The sequence below is a fragment of the Poecile atricapillus genome, chromosome 1 (assembly GCF_030490865.1).
Source record: "Poecile atricapillus isolate bPoeAtr1 chromosome 1, bPoeAtr1.hap1, whole genome shotgun sequence".
NCBI classification, from domain to species: domain Eukaryota; kingdom Metazoa; phylum Chordata; class Aves; order Passeriformes; family Paridae; genus Poecile; species Poecile atricapillus.
In genome coordinates, this window is record NC_081249.1 from 169,244,679 (window position 1) to 169,267,646 (window position 22,968).

At 43.1% G+C, this 22,968-nt stretch overlaps 1 protein-coding gene across 2 annotated transcripts; it reads left to right on the plus strand.

Moving 5' to 3' along the window:
- Nucleotides 1–703: 703 nt before the first annotated feature.
- Nucleotides 704–21,332, plus strand: HHIPL1 (HHIP like 1). Of its 2 annotated transcripts, none has more exons than XR_009276566.1 (9): nucleotides 704–1,325; nucleotides 6,043–6,689; nucleotides 9,030–9,173; nucleotides 9,426–9,754; nucleotides 11,551–11,677; nucleotides 11,983–12,128; nucleotides 15,018–15,099; nucleotides 16,933–17,010; nucleotides 19,599–19,737. XR_009276566.1 is itself a non-coding variant. In XM_058829391.1 (9 exons), the coding sequence occupies exons 1-9, from the start codon at nucleotides 1,059–1,061 to the stop codon at nucleotides 20,153–20,155; spliced, it is 2,382 nt and encodes a 793-aa protein (XP_058685374.1). In that variant the 5' UTR covers nucleotides 705–1,058; the 3' UTR covers nucleotides 20,156–21,332. The 2 variants fall into 2 exon arrangements, 1 of the variants encoding a protein (XP_058685374.1); XM_058829391.1 differs by having other exon boundaries at nucleotides 705–1,325; nucleotides 16,928–17,010; nucleotides 19,599–21,332.
- Nucleotides 21,333–22,968: the final 1,636 nt, after the last annotated feature.

Below are 22,968 nucleotides of genomic sequence, written 5' to 3' on the forward strand. Positions count from 1 at the left end.
TAAATGTGTAACACATATGCTGTCCTGACAGGATGTTCCTAGCCACGCAGTAATTTTATAGTCCACATGCACTGTACAGTAGTTCTTTGGTCTCAAAGTAGGAGTCAGAAATAGTATATCAGCATGAACTGCATTCTTTGTCTTCGAGGGGCAGTCAGCATGTTAATATTAAAATGCACAGTACACTTTGGCTAGCTGTGTTTGACTGCAAAAAAGTGCCATCTGCATGGGACTAGATCTTACTAGCTGGTAACACCACATATGATATGGCTATATGATGTGTATGTGGAGTAACTATTTTCCTTGGGTGTGCCATGAGGAATTTTAGGGTAAGGAAAGTGTCCTTGCCAGTTTTATTTTATTTATTTGGGCAAGGGAGCACCATTCTGGGCGCTTCACAGAGCAAAGCGTGTCACCTGGGCTGCCTAGGGCTACACGGTGTAAAGAATACACCAGGCTTCTTCTTTCCAGCCTCAAAGCTAAATCAAATCAGTCTCAGCCCAGGATGAGACTGACAAAGGACGCAGAAGCACTAGCTGTACTGAAGTTGAGTTTTCTTGTTATTGTTATTAAACAATAATAACAATGTTATTAAACATGTCCATCAGCCGCATAAACTCCGAGGGCTATTATTCTCTCGTGTTTGGGTCAAACAAAATCCTCAGCGAGAGAACCCAGTCCAGCAGACATCACTTGAGGAGTCGCTCTAAGGAATTAGTTCCCAGTACGATCCACTCTGGTGCTGAGTGACACCCGGTGCCGGCTGTCCAGCCAAGTACCTGCCCGGCTGTGCCCTGGGCGGAATCAAACTAAGATCGCCTGTCCAAAGCCCTGCGAGCGCGGTGCGCTCGGTCGGGGCGCCCGGAGCCCTCGGGGCGGCCGCTCCCCGCGTCCCGGTGCCGCGGGCGGAGCCGGCCGGGCCCGGCCGCAGCGGGGCGGGGGCAGCGCCCACCTCGGCGGCGGTGGCCCGGTGGTGCCCCTGCGGCTCCCACCTCGGCGGCGGTGGCCCTGCAGTGTCCCTGCAGCGCCCACCTGGGCGGCGGTGGCCCGGCAGCGCCATGCGGGGCCCGCGGGCGGCCCTGGCGCTGCTGCTGGCGGCGGCCCTCGCCCCGCGGCCGGCGCGGCCGCACCCGCAGTGCCTGGACTTCAAGCCGCCGTTCCGGCCGCCGCGGGGCCTCGCCTTCTGCCGCCGCTACGCCGAGTTCGGCTGCTGCGACCCGCGCCGCGACCGCGCCCTGCTCCAGCGCTTCTACCGCCTCAGCGCCCGCCTCGACGAGCGCACCTACGCCGCCTGCGCCGGGCACCTGCAGGACCTGCTGTGCCAGGTGAGACCTCCGGGACTCCCGGAGCTCCTGATGCACCGGGGGCATCCCGCCGCGGGGCTCGGCCGCACGGGGCTCCTCCGATGCGCAGGGGACATCTGCAGCCGCCCTGGGTATTCAGCCCCGGCACGGAGCTCTGGTGTAGGCATGGATGCTTGTACCCCGTCGCAGTGCTTTGGCCAGGGTGTGTGTGCATCTACTCATGCGGGGCTCCGTCGAGCCCGGGTATGGGTGCTTTGGCCCAGACGTGGGTGCAGTGACCCCGTGCTTGTATTGATCCTATGCACTGGTCCAGGCACAGGGACTTTGATGAGCCACGATGTGAATTCCCAAGCCCAGACTGGAGTACCCACCCACAGGTGCCTCAGCCGCCGCATTGGCCGGCAGGAGTACATCAGCCCACACTTTGATGCATCAGTGATGGCAAACAACGTAGGCTTGGTGTTCCCAGGCACTGAAAGGAGTAACTGTCCATGATCAGGTATCCAGTGGACTTTTTGTCCTTTGGCAGTTGTCTAAAAGAGGAACAGGGACGTTGCTCTTCTTTAGTTTAGGAGCAGCAGTCTCAGATAGGTACGTGGGCAGTTACAGTTTGGAGACTCTCCTCGCCCTCCCAGGGTTAGGACACCAGACCTGGTGAAGAAACCCACAGGGCAGCTGCCTGCACAAATCTTGCTCCTTGTTATGACCAATTGATGGAGTCAGGTGGTTTTTTTTTTGTATTGGATTACAGCACTTTTAGCATGTGACAGGTGCTAATATCCTGGTGATGGGTGCAGAGTAATGCCTGGGGATGTGGTCTAGGAACCTCAGTGGTGGCCATCCTGCACAGGGGAGAATTTCCACTCAGAGCTGATGTTCTGGGGCCAGTTATGATAATGGGATAATCACAGTCTGCACAGAGTAAAGTGTCTGACCCTATCATCAATGGAGGCCTCGCATCTATGAAAATGCCCCTGAGACAGAGCAGTGGCAGCTCGGTACTGTGCAAGTGTAAACCTTAAATTAATTCAGACAGTGGAGTCTTGTCTGCTGTGCTCAGATGGGATCAAAATGGCTTTTCAGAAATCCTGCTCTTTGCATTTTGCTGGTACCTCTTGGATACCTGAAAGCATGAAAAGAAAGACAACACTGTTCCACACCAGGTTCTAGAGAATTTACTTCTATTTCATCTCACATTGTACTGGAAACAAAAAAACATCTGAATATATTTCTGAAACAAGCAGTGTCTAAGAGTCCATTCACAGATAGGAAACCAGTTAGCAGTGTGTGCTAAGCACTCCTGCTTCTGGAAGTGATAACTAAGTCTCCTGTGTTTGTCAGAAAGCCAGCCACTGAAAATGTCTTCAGAAGCAGAGAAATATTTCAGTGTGGGAGCAATGATTCACTGAAATGTTCTGATGAGCTCAGTGCATGACCAGCCCAGATGTGGCTACAAACCACTGCCTCTGGCTGCACAAGCACGTCATGGAAGCTCAGTCATTGCAAACACTCTAGAACATTCTGTTTCTATTCATTCATTCATTATATATACAATTTATATCCTAGACCTGAATTAATAAGTGTGTTTCTGTGACTTAGCACATTTCTCTCTTTCTGTTCACAATTCATGATTTCTCTCAAATGTGATCAAATTATTTTGACAAGTGTCTCAGTTGTGGAACTTATGGATTCCTGCCTTTTCTTGAATTCATAGAATAGTAGAATAGTTTGATTTGGAAAGGACCTAGTCCAACCTTCCCTACAATGAACAGGGACAGCTTCAACTAGATCAGGTTGCTCAACCTATCTTTGAATGTTTCCAGGAGCATTTATCAGCTCTCTTGTCAACCTGTTACAGTATTTCACCACCCTCATTGTAAACAATTTATTTCTTAAATCTAATCTATATTGACCCTCCTTCAATTTAAAGCTATTACCTCTTTTCCTATCACTACACTGCCTTGTAAAACATCCCTCTCCAGTTCTCTTGTGAAAGGTGCCATAAGGTTATCTTGGAGCCTTCTCTTCTCCACCAAGCTGCAAGAGCAGATGCCTCACTCCACTTCTCGGGGAACAGCTTGCTTAAAGGCTTGAGTTTCCAGATGGAAGTGGTCAAGGAATGCCAGGGATAATGTGGAAGTTAAACGCTTTTCTGAGGAGTCCTGTTGCTTCCTCCAGGCTGATAGCAGCAGTAAATAAGACATTGTCTGATGTGGGTGTTCCATCAGATTCAGACTGTTGGAATTCCCCTGATAAGGAGCTGCCACTGAATTCCTGGAACAGACAGGATGCATTTGGCTAGCCTGTCTTAATGTGGCTTGTTTTGTTTTCTGATGAATTATTTTCATAGTACAAACTTGTTCCACCCCTACTGAAGAAACTGATCATCTGTCCGTTGGTTTCCTCGGTCTTTGGACCACGACATAGTTTAAAATTAATGAACAGACAGCATCATTTGGAAATGACAATTTCGATCTAATATTGATCCTGAGCTCTGACTAAGGGTAAAGCTTGGTATTTTGAGTTATGTGAACATGACAGGATGATGTGAAGGCTGAAGGACCACAACATTTGCTTCTGAAGCAGAGAAATTCAGCATAAGGCATGAGGTTCCATCTCTTCTGGAATAAAATTTGGAAAATATTTCACATGTCTTGAAAATACCCTAGGACATGCTTAGGTACTTTCAGGCTAGTAGATAGATCTCTGAATGTCACTGCCAGTGTAATGCTGCTGTAATTAGCTGAATGCCACCAGGAATGTTGTCAGGAGGGAAGGAGTTGCCCACAACTTCTATTCAGACACACCTGAGGCTGTGGTGAACAGCCTGAAATGGCAGAGACAGGGAATCCATATCTCTGGATTCCCTAAGCTACTTTTAATTCTGTTGCTGAAGCCAGGGAATTGCTTTATAATGCATAAGGCCACTGCTTGCTTTGAAAGAGGCTTTCAGAGAATGAGGTACACCTGAATACTCAAGTGAGAGGCCTCCTCTCTGAATGGGAAACCTCCATAGGCAACAACAGATTGAGCTCCCACCCAGCCCTCCCATCAAATCCCCTTTCTGTCTCATTTCAATTTGTTTTTTTAAGGCAAATTTTTCAGTCGTTATAAATGAATTGACAAATGGTCTCTCTCTTTCTGTCCCTGGCACACCTCGTGTAACCAAGCCGAGTGTGTTACCCAATCTGCCTGTGTAATTTCAGTGTTTTGTGTCACAAGCAATCTTCTTTTTACCACATTAATTGCTGCTCATTTGAAAGCATAATAACCTTCATTTTGCAATGAATGGCTTGACATTCCAGGAGGAAAGCTTATTGTATACTAATGATCTGTTATATGGCCTCTCAGTTTATTATGGTATGTAATGGAAAATAAAATAAAAATTAAATATTGTGTATGCTTATCAGCTAATTTAAACAGTTCGGAATCTCAGATGTTATATCTTTTCAGCTATTGAATAGTGTTGTAATCTGCATAGAGAAATATCTCCCTATAGATCTAGAATCAGCTCTCTTTTTTTTTTTTTTAATTTAATTAAGCTCGTTTTGCTTTGAAAAAGAAGAAGCAATGCCAGATATGAATTTAAAAATACAGAATTTATTTAAGTAATAGTTTCTCTTTCGACCTTGGTTGCCTCAGATATTTATCAAAATGTAACTTTGAAAATAATTGAGCCTCCACAGAGTCATGTGGCAGTATTTGAAGAGCGCTTTTGAGGTGCTTGTTGGGAAGATATATGATAACAGGAAAATATTATTACAAGCAAGAACCCTTGCAAAACAGAACTGAGTCACTTTGGTCAGTTTGTAACTTACAGACAGTTTTACTGGATTGCAGCTTTTTCATAAGGAAAATGTGTCTGTAGAAGTTCTCATCATGGAGATTACAATGTGCATTGTGAACCTGATCCAATTCCTTAAGCAGATTTCCAGGGCTGCACCTTCCATAAACAGGGTTTGAGATGCCTCTGCTGCCAGTGGACTTTGCCTGGATTATGGCCATTTTGTGCTCACTGTCTGAAATCCTGTAACCTCAGCATCCCTCACAGAACTTGGTGACCCATGTCATGATCATGAGATGCCTTTCACCACTCCTGGCTGGGGATATCTGTAGGCAAATGTCCATCAGCAAAGGCAGCCGGACCCAAGCAAGGATGGTGTCCTCCCCTCCTCTTCCACTTTCACATCCCACTCCTTCCAAGCTGTAAATCACTTCCATGGTTGAGGTGCATGCCTGGATTATATTAGATGATGAGGTATGAATGTCCCAGGCTTTGGCTCTGATGGCCTTTCCCAATTCTATTGTCAGTGTGGAGATGCAGGGCCTGAATCTTCTCAGCTAACTCTTTGGTTTTGCTTCTGTTCTGTGATGGATCTTATTTTTTCATAGATAAAGTCAGAGCAGACAAGGAAGAAAAGTCTCTTTTGCCCCAGTACAGTCTACTCGGGTGATGTAGCAACATAGGCATCATTGAAGTTTTATTTGAAAAGTTCTGTGGTTAGAATAAATGAGTAACAGCTTGAGGAAGTCAGCTTTCACCAGGAATATTGAAGATAATTTCCACGAGTGCTGAGACAAACCTCCTTTTTAAGATCTTTCCCTCTGTTAATATATCTTAAGAATAAACCACAACATATCTTGTAATTAAGATGAAATATCTCCAGTTAGTATCACTGCTCAGCTGTTTCAAATCTGGTCCAAGAAATGACTTGAAGCTTTTTCTCCCTCCCTCTAGGAATGTTCTCCATATGCAGCTCACTTGTATGATGCTGAAGATCCCTCCACCCCCGTGCGGACGATACCAGGACTGTGCCAAGACTATTGCATGCAACTGTGGCAAAACTGCCGCTCCATTTTTCGCTCTCTCTCTGCAGACCCAGAGTTAATTGCACTGGAAAACAACATGGCAAAGTTCTGCCGCTACCTGTCCCTGGAGGACACTGACTACTGCTTCCCACACCTGCTGGCTAACCAGAACCTTAACCAGAACCTGGGGCTGGTCACCGCTGATGCAGAGGGCTGTCTCCAGCTCTGCCTCGTGGAGGTGGCCAATGGGCTGCGCAATCCCGTTGCGATGGTGCACGCCAACGATGGCACCCACAGGTTCTTCATCGCAGAGCAGGTTGGTCTGGTGTGGACCTACCTCCCCGATGGATCCAGGCTCGAAAAGCCATTTCTGAACATCAGCGAAGCTGTGCTTACCTCACCTTGGGAAGGAGATGAGAGAGGGTTTCTGTGTATCGTCTTCCATCCTAAATTCAAATTTAATGGTAAAGTCTACGTCTACTATTCAGTTGAAGTTCATTATGAAGAGAGAATCCGAATCAGTGAGTTCAGAATTTCTCCTGCTGACATGAATGTATTGGACCATGGTTCTGAAAGGTATTGTACATGTGTTTCTCTGGCAAATGAATTTAAGATCTTAGAGGGCAACTTGTGCATTTTTTAAGATTATTAATGAATGAGACTTATTTAGCTTAATGTTTTCACATTCCAGAGTGCTATCACGTTAGTCCAAGTCCGTGTCTAGTGTATTGAGGTACAGAATATGTGTGTCTTCCATGGGTGAACTGCAAGTGTTCAGGGATAAAACATGTACAGTTCTCAGTTCTGGTGTGTCAGAGGATTTAACTAAACATGGATTAACCATTATTTCTAGTTAGTATATTTGGGTTATTGTTGGGTGGGGCTTGGAGGTTTATTTGTCTGGTTTGTGCTTTTATGATTACCCTTTAAAATAGACTTCTGCAAAGCATGAGTGAAATTCATTCCAAAGCCAAAGGTTTCCAAAATTAGCATAAGCATACAAAGTGATACCAGAATAAAGATGGATTTGGTCCCATATTTCTTTATCTGAACAACAACTCAACCTTTTGATATTACAAATTTAATATCAACTTAGATAAAACACAGGTCAGTATATTTCTACTGAGTGCATTTTAATTGGAAATGTAATTTGTTTGAGTCTGGTCTTGCAGTTGTTCCGTGCTAATATATACAGATGATGAGAGACTTGTTTGTGGAGGCAGGCTCATAGATTTATAACCTTCATAACCTCTATATAGAACTATGTTATAAAACCACTGTTTTAAGAGACCCTTGAATATTACTAATGCTAAAACTTTTGCTTCATTATTTGGATTTTATTAGGGGCTTTCTAAACACATAGCTGTGGATGATTCTAGCTAAATAGCTAATCTAGCTCATCTAGCTAATGATAGAGAGGGGATACTGGTAAATATATATATATATATAAAGCAGTTACAGCAATCCAGTGTAAACAGCACTGTAGATGACAGGTAAGAGGAATTACTACGTGGCACTCAGAAGAGAGAATCAGAAACCTGCAGATATTGACAGCCCATGAGTTGTCTTGTTTAAGAATCCTCAGGCTCTATGTTTGTAACAATTTCTGTGCTTACTTAGCTTATGGTTAGTACGGCTAAAGCTTAAGAAAACAAAATTGTGGTCCTATTGTGCTTGTGTAGGCACAGATCCCACTGACTTCATCCTGAGTTGCTGGCCAAGAGGGAGCTGAGGCTGACATGTGGTGTGCACTGCCTCAGTACAAATACAAATGCGTCTGTTTATCCCCAGATGTTTCTCAATGTATTTTGGTTTTTTCCATCTTCTTTGGGAGGATGAGGAAGATTCACCTTTATGTCCAAACAGGATCCTCCCTCACTCCTGTTAGCTGCAACCTGTGCACTCTTGCACAGTTACCTTATCACAGAGGTGCTGACATTTAACAGGAGCTGACAATAACTCCATAGTTGGGTTCCTTCTCATTACTCACAATAAATATCAACATTTCAGAAGGGGAAAAAAATGTCTAAAAATGAGGTGATGTAAGTAAATCTTATTATTTGCTTTTGTACCTATTAAAATGCATTGCCAGCATGATATCTAGACTTTTTTAGAAGCTGGAAATAATAAACTTCAGTTGTTATACTTGGGAACCTCCGCTGCATGTATTTGTGTCTTACCATTCAATAAAATCATAATTTATGTATTTTTCCCTTTTGTGCTATGGAAGGGATTCCAGGTGCATAAAATAAACAAATAAAATGGAGAGTTTGGGGTTAAAATTAAGGTAAATTTTGTTGGTACTGCTTTGAATAACCTTCGGTAAATGCAGTTTGTTGGTGGGGCTGCTTTTAACTGCTCTTTAAACTCATAAGGTCCTGAGTGTGTAATTATCATTTAAGGATTTTTCTCTCTTTAAGAATTAAACTATTCCTTAATGTCTGAAAAGTTTTATGTTTGCCTTGAAAACATCCTGGTAGGATTGTGCCAAAAGCTGGACAGATGCACAGATGGATTGGAGTCCTTTCTTTTAAAATTTCCAATTGGCTATAAGCTCAGATGCCTTTTCTTTAATAAATTATAAAGAAAAATAAAAAAAAGAAGTTTAGCAAGGAGGAAAAAAGAATCAGAGGAAAAGTTTAAGTAATTAAAAGTATATTTTGTCATGTGATTTCCCAGACTTTCCATATTACACAATTTGGTGTTTCTGTAAGCTGGAAAATATGTTGAAACTATTTAAGGTTAGAAAATCAGCTGTTCCCAAGAAAAATTCAGTAACATGGATATGGAGGAATTTTTATCAAAACCAATCTGTAGCTGCTTCCATCTGTCAAGAACTACATTGGCATGACGTTGCTCTGCCCTTTGCACAGTGCTTGTGCAGTAGGTAATTGCTTTCTCCCTGTTTTCACCTAGGATAATCCTTGAAATAGAAGAACCTGCTTCCAACCATAATGGAGGAGAGCTGCTCTTTGGAGATGATGAGTATCTCTATATCTTTACTGGAGATGGAGGCATGGCTGGGGATCCTTTTGGCACCTTTGGAAATGCCCAGAACAAGTAAGAGTGGATATCCATCCTTATGGCAGCTTCAGGGTGTGGAAAATCAATGCCAGCCACCTGAAGGCTGTGCAGGGGAAAACGCAATTATCTTGAAAAGGTTCTTTTTTCAGAGATATTCAAAGACTTGTCTTTTCTAAAACAGAAAGAATGAAACCCTAGACTTTCCAACCCCCCCCCCCCCGCTCTGATTTTTTGCCAAGGTCTAGCCTAATTATTATTTTATCTTTTTCATTTCTTCTCCCAACACAGATCAGCCCTGCTGGGCAAAGTGCTGCGGATCGATGTGAACAACAACGACCGCGGGCCCCTGTACCGAATCCCTCCTGACAACCCTTTTGTCAGCGACCCCACGGCTCGCCCCGAGGTCTACGCGTACGGAGTGAGAAACATGTGGCGCTGCTCTTTCGACAGAGGGGATCCCCACACCAAGGAAGGGAAGGGGAGGCTCTTCTGTGGAGATGTGGGGCAGAATAAATACGAAGAAGTCGACATTGTCGAGAAAGGGAAAAATTACGGCTGGAGGGCAAGGGAAGGGTTCAGCTGTTACGATAAAAAACTTTGCACCAATTCTTCCTTGGGTAAATAGATGTGCTCTCATTTTTAATTCCTGCCTTCAAAGCCTGGCTGCTTGGTGGTAAACACACCTTTTTGAGATGTAAACTTCTACTGTCTCTGTCTAAAAGGGAACTGGCTTGTGCATAAATACTGAAAGTACAAATGTTACTGAGTTAGGAGGAATGTGAAACATGCTGGCTGTTGTTTTCCTAGGTGATTGGTGTTGTTAGTGAAATTACTTAGTGATTCTGTGGTTTAGAGGGACAATTTCATCTTTGCCACTTAAAACAAGCTTTTGTGCAGGAGCAAGAAAAATTTGGAGGAATTGTATTTTTCTCCATAACTCACAAGTAATATCCTTATTTTAAAAAAAGAGAAAAGCATTGACTGATCAACCCTTATGCACATTGCCTGCTTTGCAGGTAGCTGAATGTATGTTGTATTTTCATTTCTTTTAGCTATGCCACAAAGGAAAACCTAATTTTATTTTCATTTCTTTAAACTGTTCAAAACTGGATTGAGGATGTTTGCTGATTGGCTAAATTCCAGTGAATATGTGAAGTCAGAACATATTGAATTTCAAGGCTGATGTGGACCATGTCTTGTGCTGGAACCTCTTCAAGAGATTCAGGGAGGCAGTGGAGTGGGCTGGCACTGATTTGCATTAGCTGAGATTCTGATTCTTTTCTATGTGCTGTGTGTTGTTGTGTAATTTTCTTCCTAATATTAACTCAGTTTAAATTCCTTCCTTTTATTAGCTTTGCTATTAGTGTGAGAGTGATTAAGTATTTTTTTATAAAAATGTCAAGAGCAGGGAGCAGATTTTTTGCACTCCCTTTGCTGAAGCAGTTGTTCAGAGAGCTCATTTATTGCTCTCCTGTGTGACAGTACCCACATGAGCATTCATGGCAGACACTTTACTGAGGTCTCCAGGGATTCAGAGCAATTTTTGATGACTTTAGAGACCCTTTGTTAGAACAGTGAAATGTCACAGCCCCTTTAGAATGATAAGTACAGCTGAAGTGTAGAAAACACCTGCTTTAGAGGAAATCCCCTGGTGCAAATTCCTTGCTTGCAGAGCTGCCAGGTTTGCTACTTGCAGCATCTGCTACATGGGCAGGGAAAAAGGCTGTGAGGATGAGGAGGAAAGGGTGCTATGCGGTACCTGTGAGCCAGGAGTTTCAAAAGAAAGGGGAGGAAGCACCTAATGGAGACCCTCAAAATTAGGACATCTCCCTTCATTTTACATTTGTCTTATGTTTTAACTTAGATTTCACAATGAATATGCCAGTACTACATCATTCATGCCTGTGCCATCCTATAAATATTTGATGGCCCTTTCAAGATGTTTCTCCATTTCAGAGGAAGAGAAGCTATTTGTGCTGACATCTGACATATCTTTTCATCAGTGCTTGCAGCCTGGAGTCACCCATCTCTTTTTTTCCTTTTGCCACCTAAACAAAGCTGCACTGGGCAAACATTTCCCACAGGGGTGCAGTGACTCTAGGAGTAACCTGTGAATTTGTAGCTAACCAGACAAGCTCTGTAGAAATGTGCCAGTAGTGGTACTTACAGAGATGGATTGTAGTGGTAGGAGAAGGACTCAGGAGTGTGCTGAGTTGTCTTGGTGAGGGGCAGGGCAGTCAAATGGGATTCTGAAAAGGTGAAAATGAAACTAAATACAACTCCACTGGCAATTAATTTAAATAGAAGATGCACCAGGGAACCTGATTGTACTCTGCCAGTCTCAGAACAATCGAGATAAAGAGCTATTCTTCAGCATGTGCAAAACAAGTCAGAGATCTTTTCTGCCTTACAGATGATGTGCTTCCAATTTACGCCTATCCACACAAAATGGGAAAATCCGTTACTGGAGGCTACGTCTATAGAGGCTGCGAGTCTCCAAACCTGAATGGCCTGTACATATTTGGTGATTTTATGAGTGGGTAAGTAAACACTTAGATCACTCACTAAGTTGTAACCCCAGCCAAAATCCCCCCCAAAACAGCCTAATAGCCCTTCAGCCCTCCCCTCTTGTTTTTTCATGTGCTTGTCTTGCCCTTGAAAGACAAGGGTTTGTAGGATGTATAATACATTTGGGTTAATGTTAACAATCTTTCACTCTTCAGAGAAGCTGCAGTTCTTATTGCAGTCAGTGTGGGTAGGAAGCATTAAATATCATTTCAGGCGTCCATACTAATATTCATAAATCATCTAGTTCAGGCTGTAGAAGTATTCTTTTGCCTTGCAGACGCCTGATGTCTTTGAAGGAGGATCATGCCACTGGAGAGTGGCAGTACAATGAAATCTGCATGGGGACAGGACAAACATGCATGTTCCCTGGGCTTATCAATAACTATTATCAATACATCATCTCCTTCGCTGAAGATGAGGCAGGTAATCTTTTAACTTTATGCCACACTGAATGGTGTGTTTCTGGTTTCTCTTCAGAATAAAACACCAGGGAAGAGATCAGAGGGGACTCCTGGCAGGCAACACATAATGGGGAGGCACAGCACAAGTCTTTAAAATGCCAGATTCCCAGTATCTCCCAAATATCAAACCAAAGTTACAATGCTAATTTTGAGGTCTGTGTGCCATGCAGTGCCTGCAGTGAGAGTTGGAGAGTCAGTTTCCTTGGGGCTGAGTTTGGTATGCTGGACATGCTGCTGCATACACACCTTCCCTCTGGAGAATAGAGGGGGACAAGTAGAATAAAACAAAGCTTACAAAAATCCCCTCATTTTTCACAGTGCTATGCTGTAGGAAATGCAGGCCCTGGGAACCTGAGAAGCTGATACCAAGGGAGAGCAAGTATATCTTCTGGTCTAGTCAGGAAGGCTGTGGGCATTATTAATGGGTACAGGGAAGGAGATGTTATGAATGGCAGTTATATATCTGCTCAGCCTGGGCCAGTATTGGGAGGTATTTGTACCTCCCAAGGTGAAGCAGAACAAAAACCTATGTTATGTCTTGAGTGAGGCAGCAGCAAAAAAGTCTTTAAGTCTATATTTTATTAGTGCCAGCTGGGATTTTTGCCTTGTGTAGGACTGAAGGATACAGTCTCAGTGGAGCTCTGCTGTCTTTTCATGACTGGAGACATTTTGCTTTCTAGAGGGGAGCTGCTGTGATATGAAGAGGAGGAAATAAAGAGTCCTGAGGAGAAAGCTGGTGGTGTCTCCCATTGTTTGTACAAGGGTGTTGCAGAATGTGCAGCCCATGCAGTCCCTGGCTGGGGCTGGGCAGAAGATGAGCCCCACAATGTGCACTTCATGTGTGACCCAGCAGTGCAGGAGCTGTGCTCTGCCCTGTTCCAGGGAGGTCTTGGCTCATGATCACAAGCACCTGCTTCCAAAATGCCCCAGCTTTTAAGCATTTGTTTTTTCCTGCAGATTATGTCAAGTTTGGATGTTGCTCAAATCATATAAATGCAAATTTTATCATGTGAATGCAAATTCTCCAACTTAAATATTAGCTTGAAAGTCTGACCTTTTTTTTCAGAGTTAAATTCCATTTTCTTTAATGGTTAATATTCATGGAATTTAGAGCTATTTTACAGTGCTGTAGTGAGAAGGATATCTTACCCTAAAATCAAATAACTTGGTTCAAATCAGCTTTATGCCAAGTGCAATATCAAGCTGTTGATTGCAGCCCTTGCTCATGCACATGAGGATGATCCCCCTCATCCTGTGCTTGTCAACAGAGTCTGGACAAAGCCGGGGTGAAACACTGCCAGTTTTTGCAGTGCTTTGCATAAGTACGATAGAGATGAGTGGAGATTTGGGCTGGTCTCTTTTCAGATGTAGTTAATTGTCTTGTGTTGGCTTTATAGTAATGGAAAGAAATCTGTTGATAACAGTGTAGTGAGGTTGCTTTATCTGCTATGAACAGTCTTCTCTTGCACCTTTTTTGTATGCTGGGAATTTAATGTTTTACAAGTTTGTCACACAGTTTATTTTAACAGGGTTTTCTTCACAGAAGCAGTGAAGTTTTGGGGTTGTTGCTCTGATGAGTGTTAATCTATCTGGTGCAGGGGATGTGTGTATGTGGTGGGGAGATCTCTGTTTACAGCCATTATATATATATAACATATATATATATATGTTATTTTGGCATTATAAAGCCACCAGTCCCATCCCTGTCCAGCAGAACATGTCAGAGACACCGCAGGTACTGTGTCAGTGGGTCATGTGTGTAGCCTGTGTGCTTCATGCCTGAGCATCCAAACTGCTGCCTGATAACTTCCAGGAAAGAGGAGCAGGATGTAAAGCACACATCACCACAAAACTCACTGCCAGGTATTTCTTGTCCCTGTTTGGACCAAGGCTGCCTCTGGTCTGTCATTAATGAAGCTCAACAGAAGAAGGAAGAAACCAGCCAGGGGTAGCCAAAGCTTTCTGCCCTGGGATTATCCAGAGGAGTCCAGCCCAGGGCAGCACAGGAGAGCAGGTAGGAGGAGGGAGGCTCAGCCCCAGCTGCCACCAGTTGCCCACATATTCCATTGCTGACCTCTCTGTTCCTTCCCCTCTTCCCCTTGGTTTACCCATAGGACAGCCAAGAAAGTCTGTCTTATTCACTAAGCAAATCTATATTGCCTATTTTTCTATTTCCGCTCTTTTTAAAAAAATATTGCAAATATATTTTTTCTCTCTGATCCTTTTTTGTTGTACCACTCAAGCACTTGAGCTCTCAAAAGTGTGCCAGAAGGACTGTTTATCCCACTCTCCCCTGCACAACAGGAGAAGAAGGATAGAAATGCAGTTAAGAGAAAATAAGTCAAATAAATGGTGATGGACATTGTTTGGTTGAAGGTCAAGCCCTGCACATGTGACCTGACAAAGCTGTGATGAATCAAATGCCTTTTGTGTGAGATATGTCTCACTCTGTGAGTGTGCTAGAGAAAGCAAAAGCAAAATCTTGTTCTCCTGTAATTCACCCCAAAGGAGTGCTTCATCCAAATGAGCAGAAGACAGTGAACTTACCTATTTTCCTTTCATTTCAACAAAAGTAATTCAGGGTTTGACTGTCTTACATTAGAGAAGTCAAAGGACACAGATCATAATGAGATGACAAAGAAGGTCTGAACAGGTGAACCTGCAGTGGAAATTTGTCCAAATAGTAATTCATGACAATTTGTAAAAGCTGCCTCTCACTAGGAGTATTTTATGCCAATGCACTGCAGATGAGCTCTCAGACCCATGATGCAGGGTTGATGCTTTGTGCTGTACAGGACAGAAACTCCACGGATAGTTTTCTAGGGTTTTTCTGTTTGTTTTTTTTTACCAGGGGAATTGTACTTCCTGTCTACTGGAGTACCAAGTGCCACAGCTCCCCATGGAGTGGTGTACAAAGTGGTGGACACCTCCAGGTATGACATGTTGTTGTTGCAAGGCCTGGTGATGGTGCAGTGAGTCCTGGCATGGATGCTGTGGATGGGCTGTGTGATGGTGTAGATGTATGAGTGATGTTGGCTGACTAATTCACTCTTCTCCCATGCTGGGCCCTTCTGGGGAGGTCGATCAAGGAACATCTGAAGCAACCCATTGTGGGTCTGCTTTTCTCCTGCAGTCGTGGGGGTCTACACTGCCTGGTGCCAAGTTTTTATGAGGCCTTTCGGTGTTATGTGTGTTGGCAGATCTCCTGAATGCTAAAGGAGTATTTTGTGGGTGGATTGTCTTTCTTGGGCAAAGTTTCTCTAGATTCCTGCCCAAAAGGGGGCAGATTTTCTCAAGGTGTTTATTCTCAATTCATCCCTGTTTTCATCTCCTACAAGAACCCTGTGACCCCGGTCACTGCAGCCAAAGCTGGGCCAGCATGACCTGCAGTGCTTTCTTGGGCAAATCAGAAATGAATATCAAAAGTACATTCTTCTTAATGTTTCAAAGAGTGGTATGGATTGGACAAGAAAACAGGACCATTTTTACATCTCCTGGATTCCACGTGCCTGTATCTGAGACGGCAAGGCAGGGAATAGCTGTGTTTTATGGGAAGACTTACAGCTGTTTTTTCCATCTTCCTGTTTTTAAAGTGTGACTATTATTGGCTAAACACCAAACTACTTTCAGCCAGAAACAGAGACCGAGATTTTGTAGCTTTTTTTTTAATGGATTAAATTTAGAGCTTTAGCTATCTGAGGATTTTGAACCAAACCACTTGTCTAGTTTTATATTGAAAACAGTCCCCAAAGTTAAAAAGCCCCCAGATCTGTCATATGTTTCCTCGAACTCTTCTCTGTCAGGAGCATTTTCCATTATCAAATGCAATGGCAGAGTTCCTGTAAACTATGTATTAAGAAGCTGGAATTACGCAACTGTTGCAAAATTAAAGCAAGCAGAAATCAAACACAAGGTGTAAGTTTAAGTTTAAAAAGAAGCCTTGTTCATGTTCAGAGTAGCAAAAAAAAATAATTGGAAAATCCATAAAAGTAGGGAACATCCTTGTGTAGACAGTTGAAAGAGAAGCTCTCTGCCTTCCACAGAAATTAAAATGCAAACAATCCTAATTGCACAGGAGTTATACCCTCCAAATGCAAACATCATCCATTTTTGAACCAATTTGAAAACCTCTGAAGAAGTCTGAGGATTACCAAGACAGCTGTCATAGGAAAAGGTGGTGATGAACCGGATGTGACTTCCTAGAAGTGAGATACATCTCTATGGCAAACAAATTGTGTCAAAATAATGCACCATACTAAGACAAAGCCTCTGGAGGAGACATTTAGAGTTCTTTTCTGAAACTAATGCATTTTTGACATGACATTTGGTTGGGCTTTCTGTATGAATAATAGTGTGTTATTTTGCTTCTGTGAAAACAGTCTGAAATCTTGCATACACATGACCTTTGTGTCAGATGTTCAACATGTACTGTCTAGTTTTGTAATTTTTATTTTCAGTTTGATTATTCTCTTTCAGTACTACTTGAACCTGCCAATGTTTTATTTCCTTAATGCCTTCAATAATGGCAGCTGAAAACACAGACAGAGGACTCCACTGCCTTTGGAATATCTGGACTTTCATCAATGCTGATCTGTGATTCTTTAGTTGTTTTCTACTGTAAGAGATTAGTTGAATCACTTAAACAGACTTTGTTTCTTTTCCAATAAGAATTATGTTCTTAGAAAAACAATGGGAAGAAATGTGTTGCTATGCCAGAGGAAAGGAATTAATTGTGCAGTGTATATTTCCCTTTCTTTCAAGGACAGCACCACCAGGAAAATGCCAAGTTGAGCCATCGCCAGTGAAAGTCAAAAGCAAGCGTATCCCGTTTGTACCAAAGGAGAGTGAGTGTAACTCTTGCTGTTTATTATTGGTTCATGTTAGCTGGCAGTAGATACAAACTCCAGATTTGCAGTACCCAGAACTTCACTCTTCAGGGTATCCTCAAAATTAAATATTTCCAGATATTTCAGATCTGAAGAGATGGTTCAAATAAATCAAACTCCCTTTCTTGGCCATGTGAAATTTGCTTTTTAGTTTTCGACCCTGTTCATTTTCTCTTTTTCATGCTACATTGTACACATTTCATTACCACCAGCTTGGTTTCCCTGTAACTGTTCCTGTCCAGAGATCTTGTACTCAATGGTACTTTTCAGTGACAAGTGGTTTTTTTTGCAGAAGCTTCAAGTAGTGGAGAAGATATGATGGGTAAAGAGTTGGAAAGTAGCTCACTGAGCAAGATGAGAGCTGAGTCATTGTTAGTTGAAAGTGAGAAAATATGGGCTGACAAAATGCTCCCAAAAGAATCAGTGATCATGCACTGAGGCAAATTTTTGGCTTACCCAAATCCTCCAGGGCCTTTTGATTGTTTCATGTTGCTTGAAGGATTGTACTACTAAAGCTGGAGTAGTCAGTGGTGGAACTGAATCTGCAGCAAGCCAAGTACTATTTATGTGAGGTGCAAAAACCTAAATACAAAATTAGGATCTCAAAAGTAGACTAGACTGTTCTTTTCCACGGTGCATTTAATTTACACATATAAGTACCGAGGCAGCACCCCAACAAATTCCCTTCCAACTCAGCATAGTCCATGAACTTTGTCACAAGGTTAATGGTACTGCAGGAACTCCAAAGTCAGTACACTTTTATTTAATTTTTAATTACATTAATCACGTTACATTGCATTTGATTCACTAACGGTTCATACAGCTTTGGCTTCAGGGAATAATGAGGGCACTCAGCACCTTGCAACACTGAGTCTTTAAGGTGGAACAAACTCAAAAGTAATTATTGACTGCTGACATGCCTGAGCACTCAGTATCTTCAAAGATGTTCTCCTTTTCTGGCTGTGCAGGCAGCTTCCAAATATTAGTAACTTGGTTCATGTTCAAAGGTTTTTGTCTGTTTCTGCTTATCCATTATTCTCTATGCAAGCCCAAAGTTCAGAATTTTAAATTATACATATAACTAAATCTTTTGGGCTTGTTTACAAGGTAATTTTTGTCATAAATGAAAACTTAGAAATGATGGGAGGGATTCTACCAACAGTCTCAAGAATTACAGTCTCTTTTTGGTGAAAAATGAGCACAACCATTTTGATTCAGAAGCACGCAAACAAAGATGTGTAGCTGTAAATATTTATTGTTTTGGTTGGTATTTGGTCTGAATGTAACAGAATCAGGCCAGGGCATGTGCCTTGAATTATCTATAAGTGCATTTTTTGCAAGTGTACTTAAGAAATAGTTTAATAAAGAGTATTATATGAAAACTTGATCCAGTGAGGTGAAAAGCACTCGCAGGTGACCATTAGTTTTCATACAGTCCTACATAGCATTCAGTCAGTCCCAGGGTTTTCAAGTGCTTTGCCAGACCAGGCTCCAGCAAATGAGCTGTACACAGGTAAAGCCTTCAAATCTGTTTCTTGCCTTGAGAACCACAGCTTTCAAAGGAAGGAAATATTTTCATGACATGAACACAATTCATTTTCAAAGAGCATTATTTGGAAAAACATGGACCACTGCAAGGGTTTGTCTTTTGGGGGCTAAGCACAAATAAGACAGTGATATTTTTCCTCCTCTCTGTACTACAAAGCAAATGATGAATGAGAATGCATAAATCTGGGATATAAATCAAAGTCACGATGTCTTTGCAAATGTCTGTGACACCATCCCAGTTCTGTTGAATGTTATTCTGTGAAATTCTGAATTGCTTCCTTCTGGCAAACTAAAACTTATTTTTAAGCTAAAAATAAAGAAAATGTGAATAAGCAAGTCCAGTAACACCTGGAAACTGTGACAGCAAAGAATTTTAATTTCTTCAGAGTTCAAGGCTCTTTCATTTTTCTCTTTTTTTTCATAAGGAAGAACAAACCCAACCCCAAATTCCGTTTTATGTGTTGTCCTGACAACTCTGTTCCTCTTGCACATTCCAGTTGCCAGAGAGAACTGATTTTGAATGTTCCTGATTTCAGTTCCTCTGAATATAGCATCTGGCCCAGTGTGGAGGCCACGCTCTCCTCTGGTAATGATCCAATCCTTAGTAATGAAGAGAAGAGCAGAAATAGCGTCTGTCTGTAAAATGTGTTCGGCAGCACTTCTCCAGGATATAGTGAAGAGCTCCTCTCCTGACCGTGAAACTCCAGCACCTACCCTTTAAGGGCCAGGCTGACATTTGCCAATAAACCACTTGGACCTTTCTTCCTGGGAGAGGCTCAGCATTGGCATTCAGCCCTGCAGTCCTCTCTGCTAACAACAGCCGACATTTTTCATTGAGGAAATACCGGTTTGCTAAGAGTCTTGTTGCTTCTCAACAGGATCAAGTAGACAAATTCCAAGAAATTTCTTATATAAGTCAAAAATCAGAACTGGTTTCGTGTAGCTGTCTCCAAGCATTGCCCAGAGCGTGACAGACTTTGTGTTTTTTCCCCCGACAGAGTTTATTATGAAAACACCAACGCCACGTCCCCGGTTGAAGACCACCACCGAGGCCCCGCGGGGAGGCGGCCCCGACGCCCTCAGGCCCCTCACGCCGGCGCCGCCGGGGAGGGGGAGCAGGCCCAGCCCAGCGGCGCCCGGCGGCGGGGCCCGTGGGCCGGGCCACGGGCCACAGGAGAGGGGAGAGCGCAGGAGGAAGAAGCCCCCCCGCAATGGCACCGTGAGGCTGATGCGGCAGGGCCGGCGGGGCCGCGGCCGCGGCAGGGTGGAGGTTTACATCGACGGCGAGTGGGGCACGGTGTGCGACGACGGCTGGAGCTTGCCTGCCGCCGCCGTGGTGTGCCGCCAGCTCGGCTTCCCCTACGTGGTGCGGGCCACCAAGAAGGCAGAGTTCGGGGAAGGGACCTCCCTCCGCATTCTTCTGGATGATGTGCAGTGCTCCGGGCAGGAGAGGACGCTGCTGGAGTGCTCCCATGGCGGGGTCGGCACGCACAACTGCTCGCACGAGGAGGATGCCGGTGTGGTGTGCAGCCGGGAGGAGGTGACAGACCGGTGACCCAGGGGCTGGGGAAGGCAGCTCAGGGGCTTGGAGCGCATCCCTTTCTTGGCCAGCCCTCGAAACCGGCTGCAGTATTGAGGAGGGTGTGCCCTGCCTTGAGGATGCTGCGTCTGTTCAAAGTAATCTCATGTTCAAAGTAATCTCATGTTTTTTTCGTGTTCGTCCCCATGCAGCTGCCTCAGAGGGAAAAAAAAAAAAAAAAAGTAAAATGAGGCAGTGAATTGAGTATGATGTGGGCAGGGGCTGTATTTCTATGTTTTTGGGGTTTTTTTTGTAGGAAGAAACCCCCAAGCATCAGCCTTTATAGATCAGAAAAGATGCCTCCTGTTGCCCTTTCCCATTTCAAAATACAGCATTCTTCAGCTGTGCTTCACAATGTTTTGCCAAAAAATAAATTCCCAAATGACCATGTTTTACTCTTACGGAAGCATTTGCATTGCTCGCCTTGCTTTGCCACTTGCAGCTCTGAGCTGCAGTTTCCAAGGACATGCCTTTCTAAATCTGTGCCTTTCTTTGCAAATTAAAGAAAGTGGGGTTTTTTTAATGGGGGCTTTTTAGTGGGGGTTTTCCACCCACTAGTTTAAAGGAAAATTGTTTTTCTGTAATGCTTTTTATTCGCATAAACCTATTGGTCACCAAGAATAAGTGAAATCAGATGATTTAGAATAAATCATAATGTACTGCATAGAAAAAATTTCTGCAGTTTACATTAGCCTAAGTGAAAAGAAAATCTGACCACTTTTACATGAACAGGATTGAAAATCTGTCCTTTTTTAGATGAACAGGATCATTATCCAGCCTAGCTCTGAAGATACTTTGTACTTGTTTATCCACTTCCCCAAACTTTATGAAGGCACATGTTTTTTCATTCAGTTTTTCACAGGTGTGAATGACTAGACAAGAGGTAATGCACTGTGGCAATAATCCTGTAATATTTACCCCTTTTTCAAGGATATTAAAAAAAAAAAAAAAAGCAAACAAAAGCAACCCTATTTTGTCTGAAATGTGTTTTTCACCTGAGTGGTGATGGGAGACACATGTTGTCTTATGAAAGCATTTGGCCTGGTTATTTGTTTTCCCTGGTGTAATCAGGATAGGGTTTTTTTCTTGCTGCTCACACAAGAACATGAGAAAGACAAAAACAATCCCCAAAACCTAAATAACCTCAAATGAAAAATGGCCAGTGTATCCAGAAAAGTTCACAAGCAAAACTTTGTATCTAAAGCTCTTACTGTGGATATTTATTTTAATCCAATTTCAAGCTGACAGTATCTTCTTAAGCCTAAAACATGCCTAGGGTAAATTAATCTGTTTTAAATATTTTTCCTGAACTTTCTGATAAATTCTCATTGAATTGTTTTTGGTATTAGAGAACACCTTCAATACACAAAACCAGATGATCAAAAAACCAGTATTTCCCCCTACTGCTTATGAAGTATAAAGGGAGAACAGATGTATAAAGTGTCCTTTGAAAAGTACTACTCTCATTTCATTTGAAAACCTACAAATGCCATCACACACCCGACTGTTATCAGGCCTTTGCCATTGCAGTGAAGTTGCAAACCATTTGTTTCAAATGCAGAAATTCACTTCAGGCACATCAAAATGAGTCCTTTGTAAATTCTTCTGTTAAAAGAATTGGAACCTATAGCTGGTGGGACTAGAAGGCTGGAAGAAAATGGAAGGTGGAGATACAATCTTTCTTTTTCCAAATTCCTCTTCTGCTTCTTTTGGCTCTTTGGCCAAATTTCAGCTCCCTCTGTCTGGGAGATTTTAAGGAGAAACTTGGTCTTAGTTATACTTCAAAATTACTGAGTAGAAAAAAAGGCCTACACAATAAAAGTTACCCTAAAGGAATTGAGGTGATTCCAGGATGTCTGCCACAGATGAATTAGGCATTTCACCATCATTTTCTAACTATTATGTATTCTTTTTCTAATTTCACTATTAGTTACCCTGCACCACCTTTAGTCCATTTCAATGTCCTGAGAAAAGCAGAGGCCACGTACATCTTGGATATTGCTGATGGTGATTGCCAGCACCCCTGGCCGGCAGGCAGGGTGACACACAGGCTCTGGTGACAGGGATCCAGCCCCTAGGGAGCAGCTGTGGGTGAGAGTGAGCTGTGCCTGCCTGTGCTGGCACAGAGAACACCCCGTGTTTGTTGGTGAGGTGTTTGCTGATGCTGCTATGGGGGTGCTGCCAGCTCCACAGGGAAAGAAACACGATTTGTAAGTACAGGGGTTTTTTTCCCTCATATCCTTTCTCCCAGCCTACACTGAGTGGGGAAGGTGTTAAAATAGGATCGAGCCAGCTCAGCACATGTGGCTGTGTGTGCATGTCTGTGTCTGCCAGGTCAGTATGCTGCTATGATGCTGGGAGGGTATTTCTGGCCATTGTGGTCCCTTCCAAGCTTAAATATATCTGTTCTAAATCCTGGTATCAGTCAGTCTAGTTCACTAGTATTTAAATTATGAGCCTGTACTATTTAAAGCACTCAATGCATTTACTCACATGCATTTAAATACCTGCTATCTCATCTGTTGTTTAATAGGATTCTTATTGATATCATTTTTATATAGCAGGATGTCACACCGATTGAGCATTAGATAAACTAATAATCCCTGCTGCTACACTTGAACATGATAGTATACTTCCTGGATGCTAATTCAGGATAAATCTTAAAATAGTCCACAGTGCAACCAGACTTCCTCATGTGCTGTGTGGCAGTCCCAAAGTTTTGTCTAGTAGCAATATGGTTTATTGCCTTGTCTCCTGATTCAACTCTGTGACTGAGACTAGAGCACCTA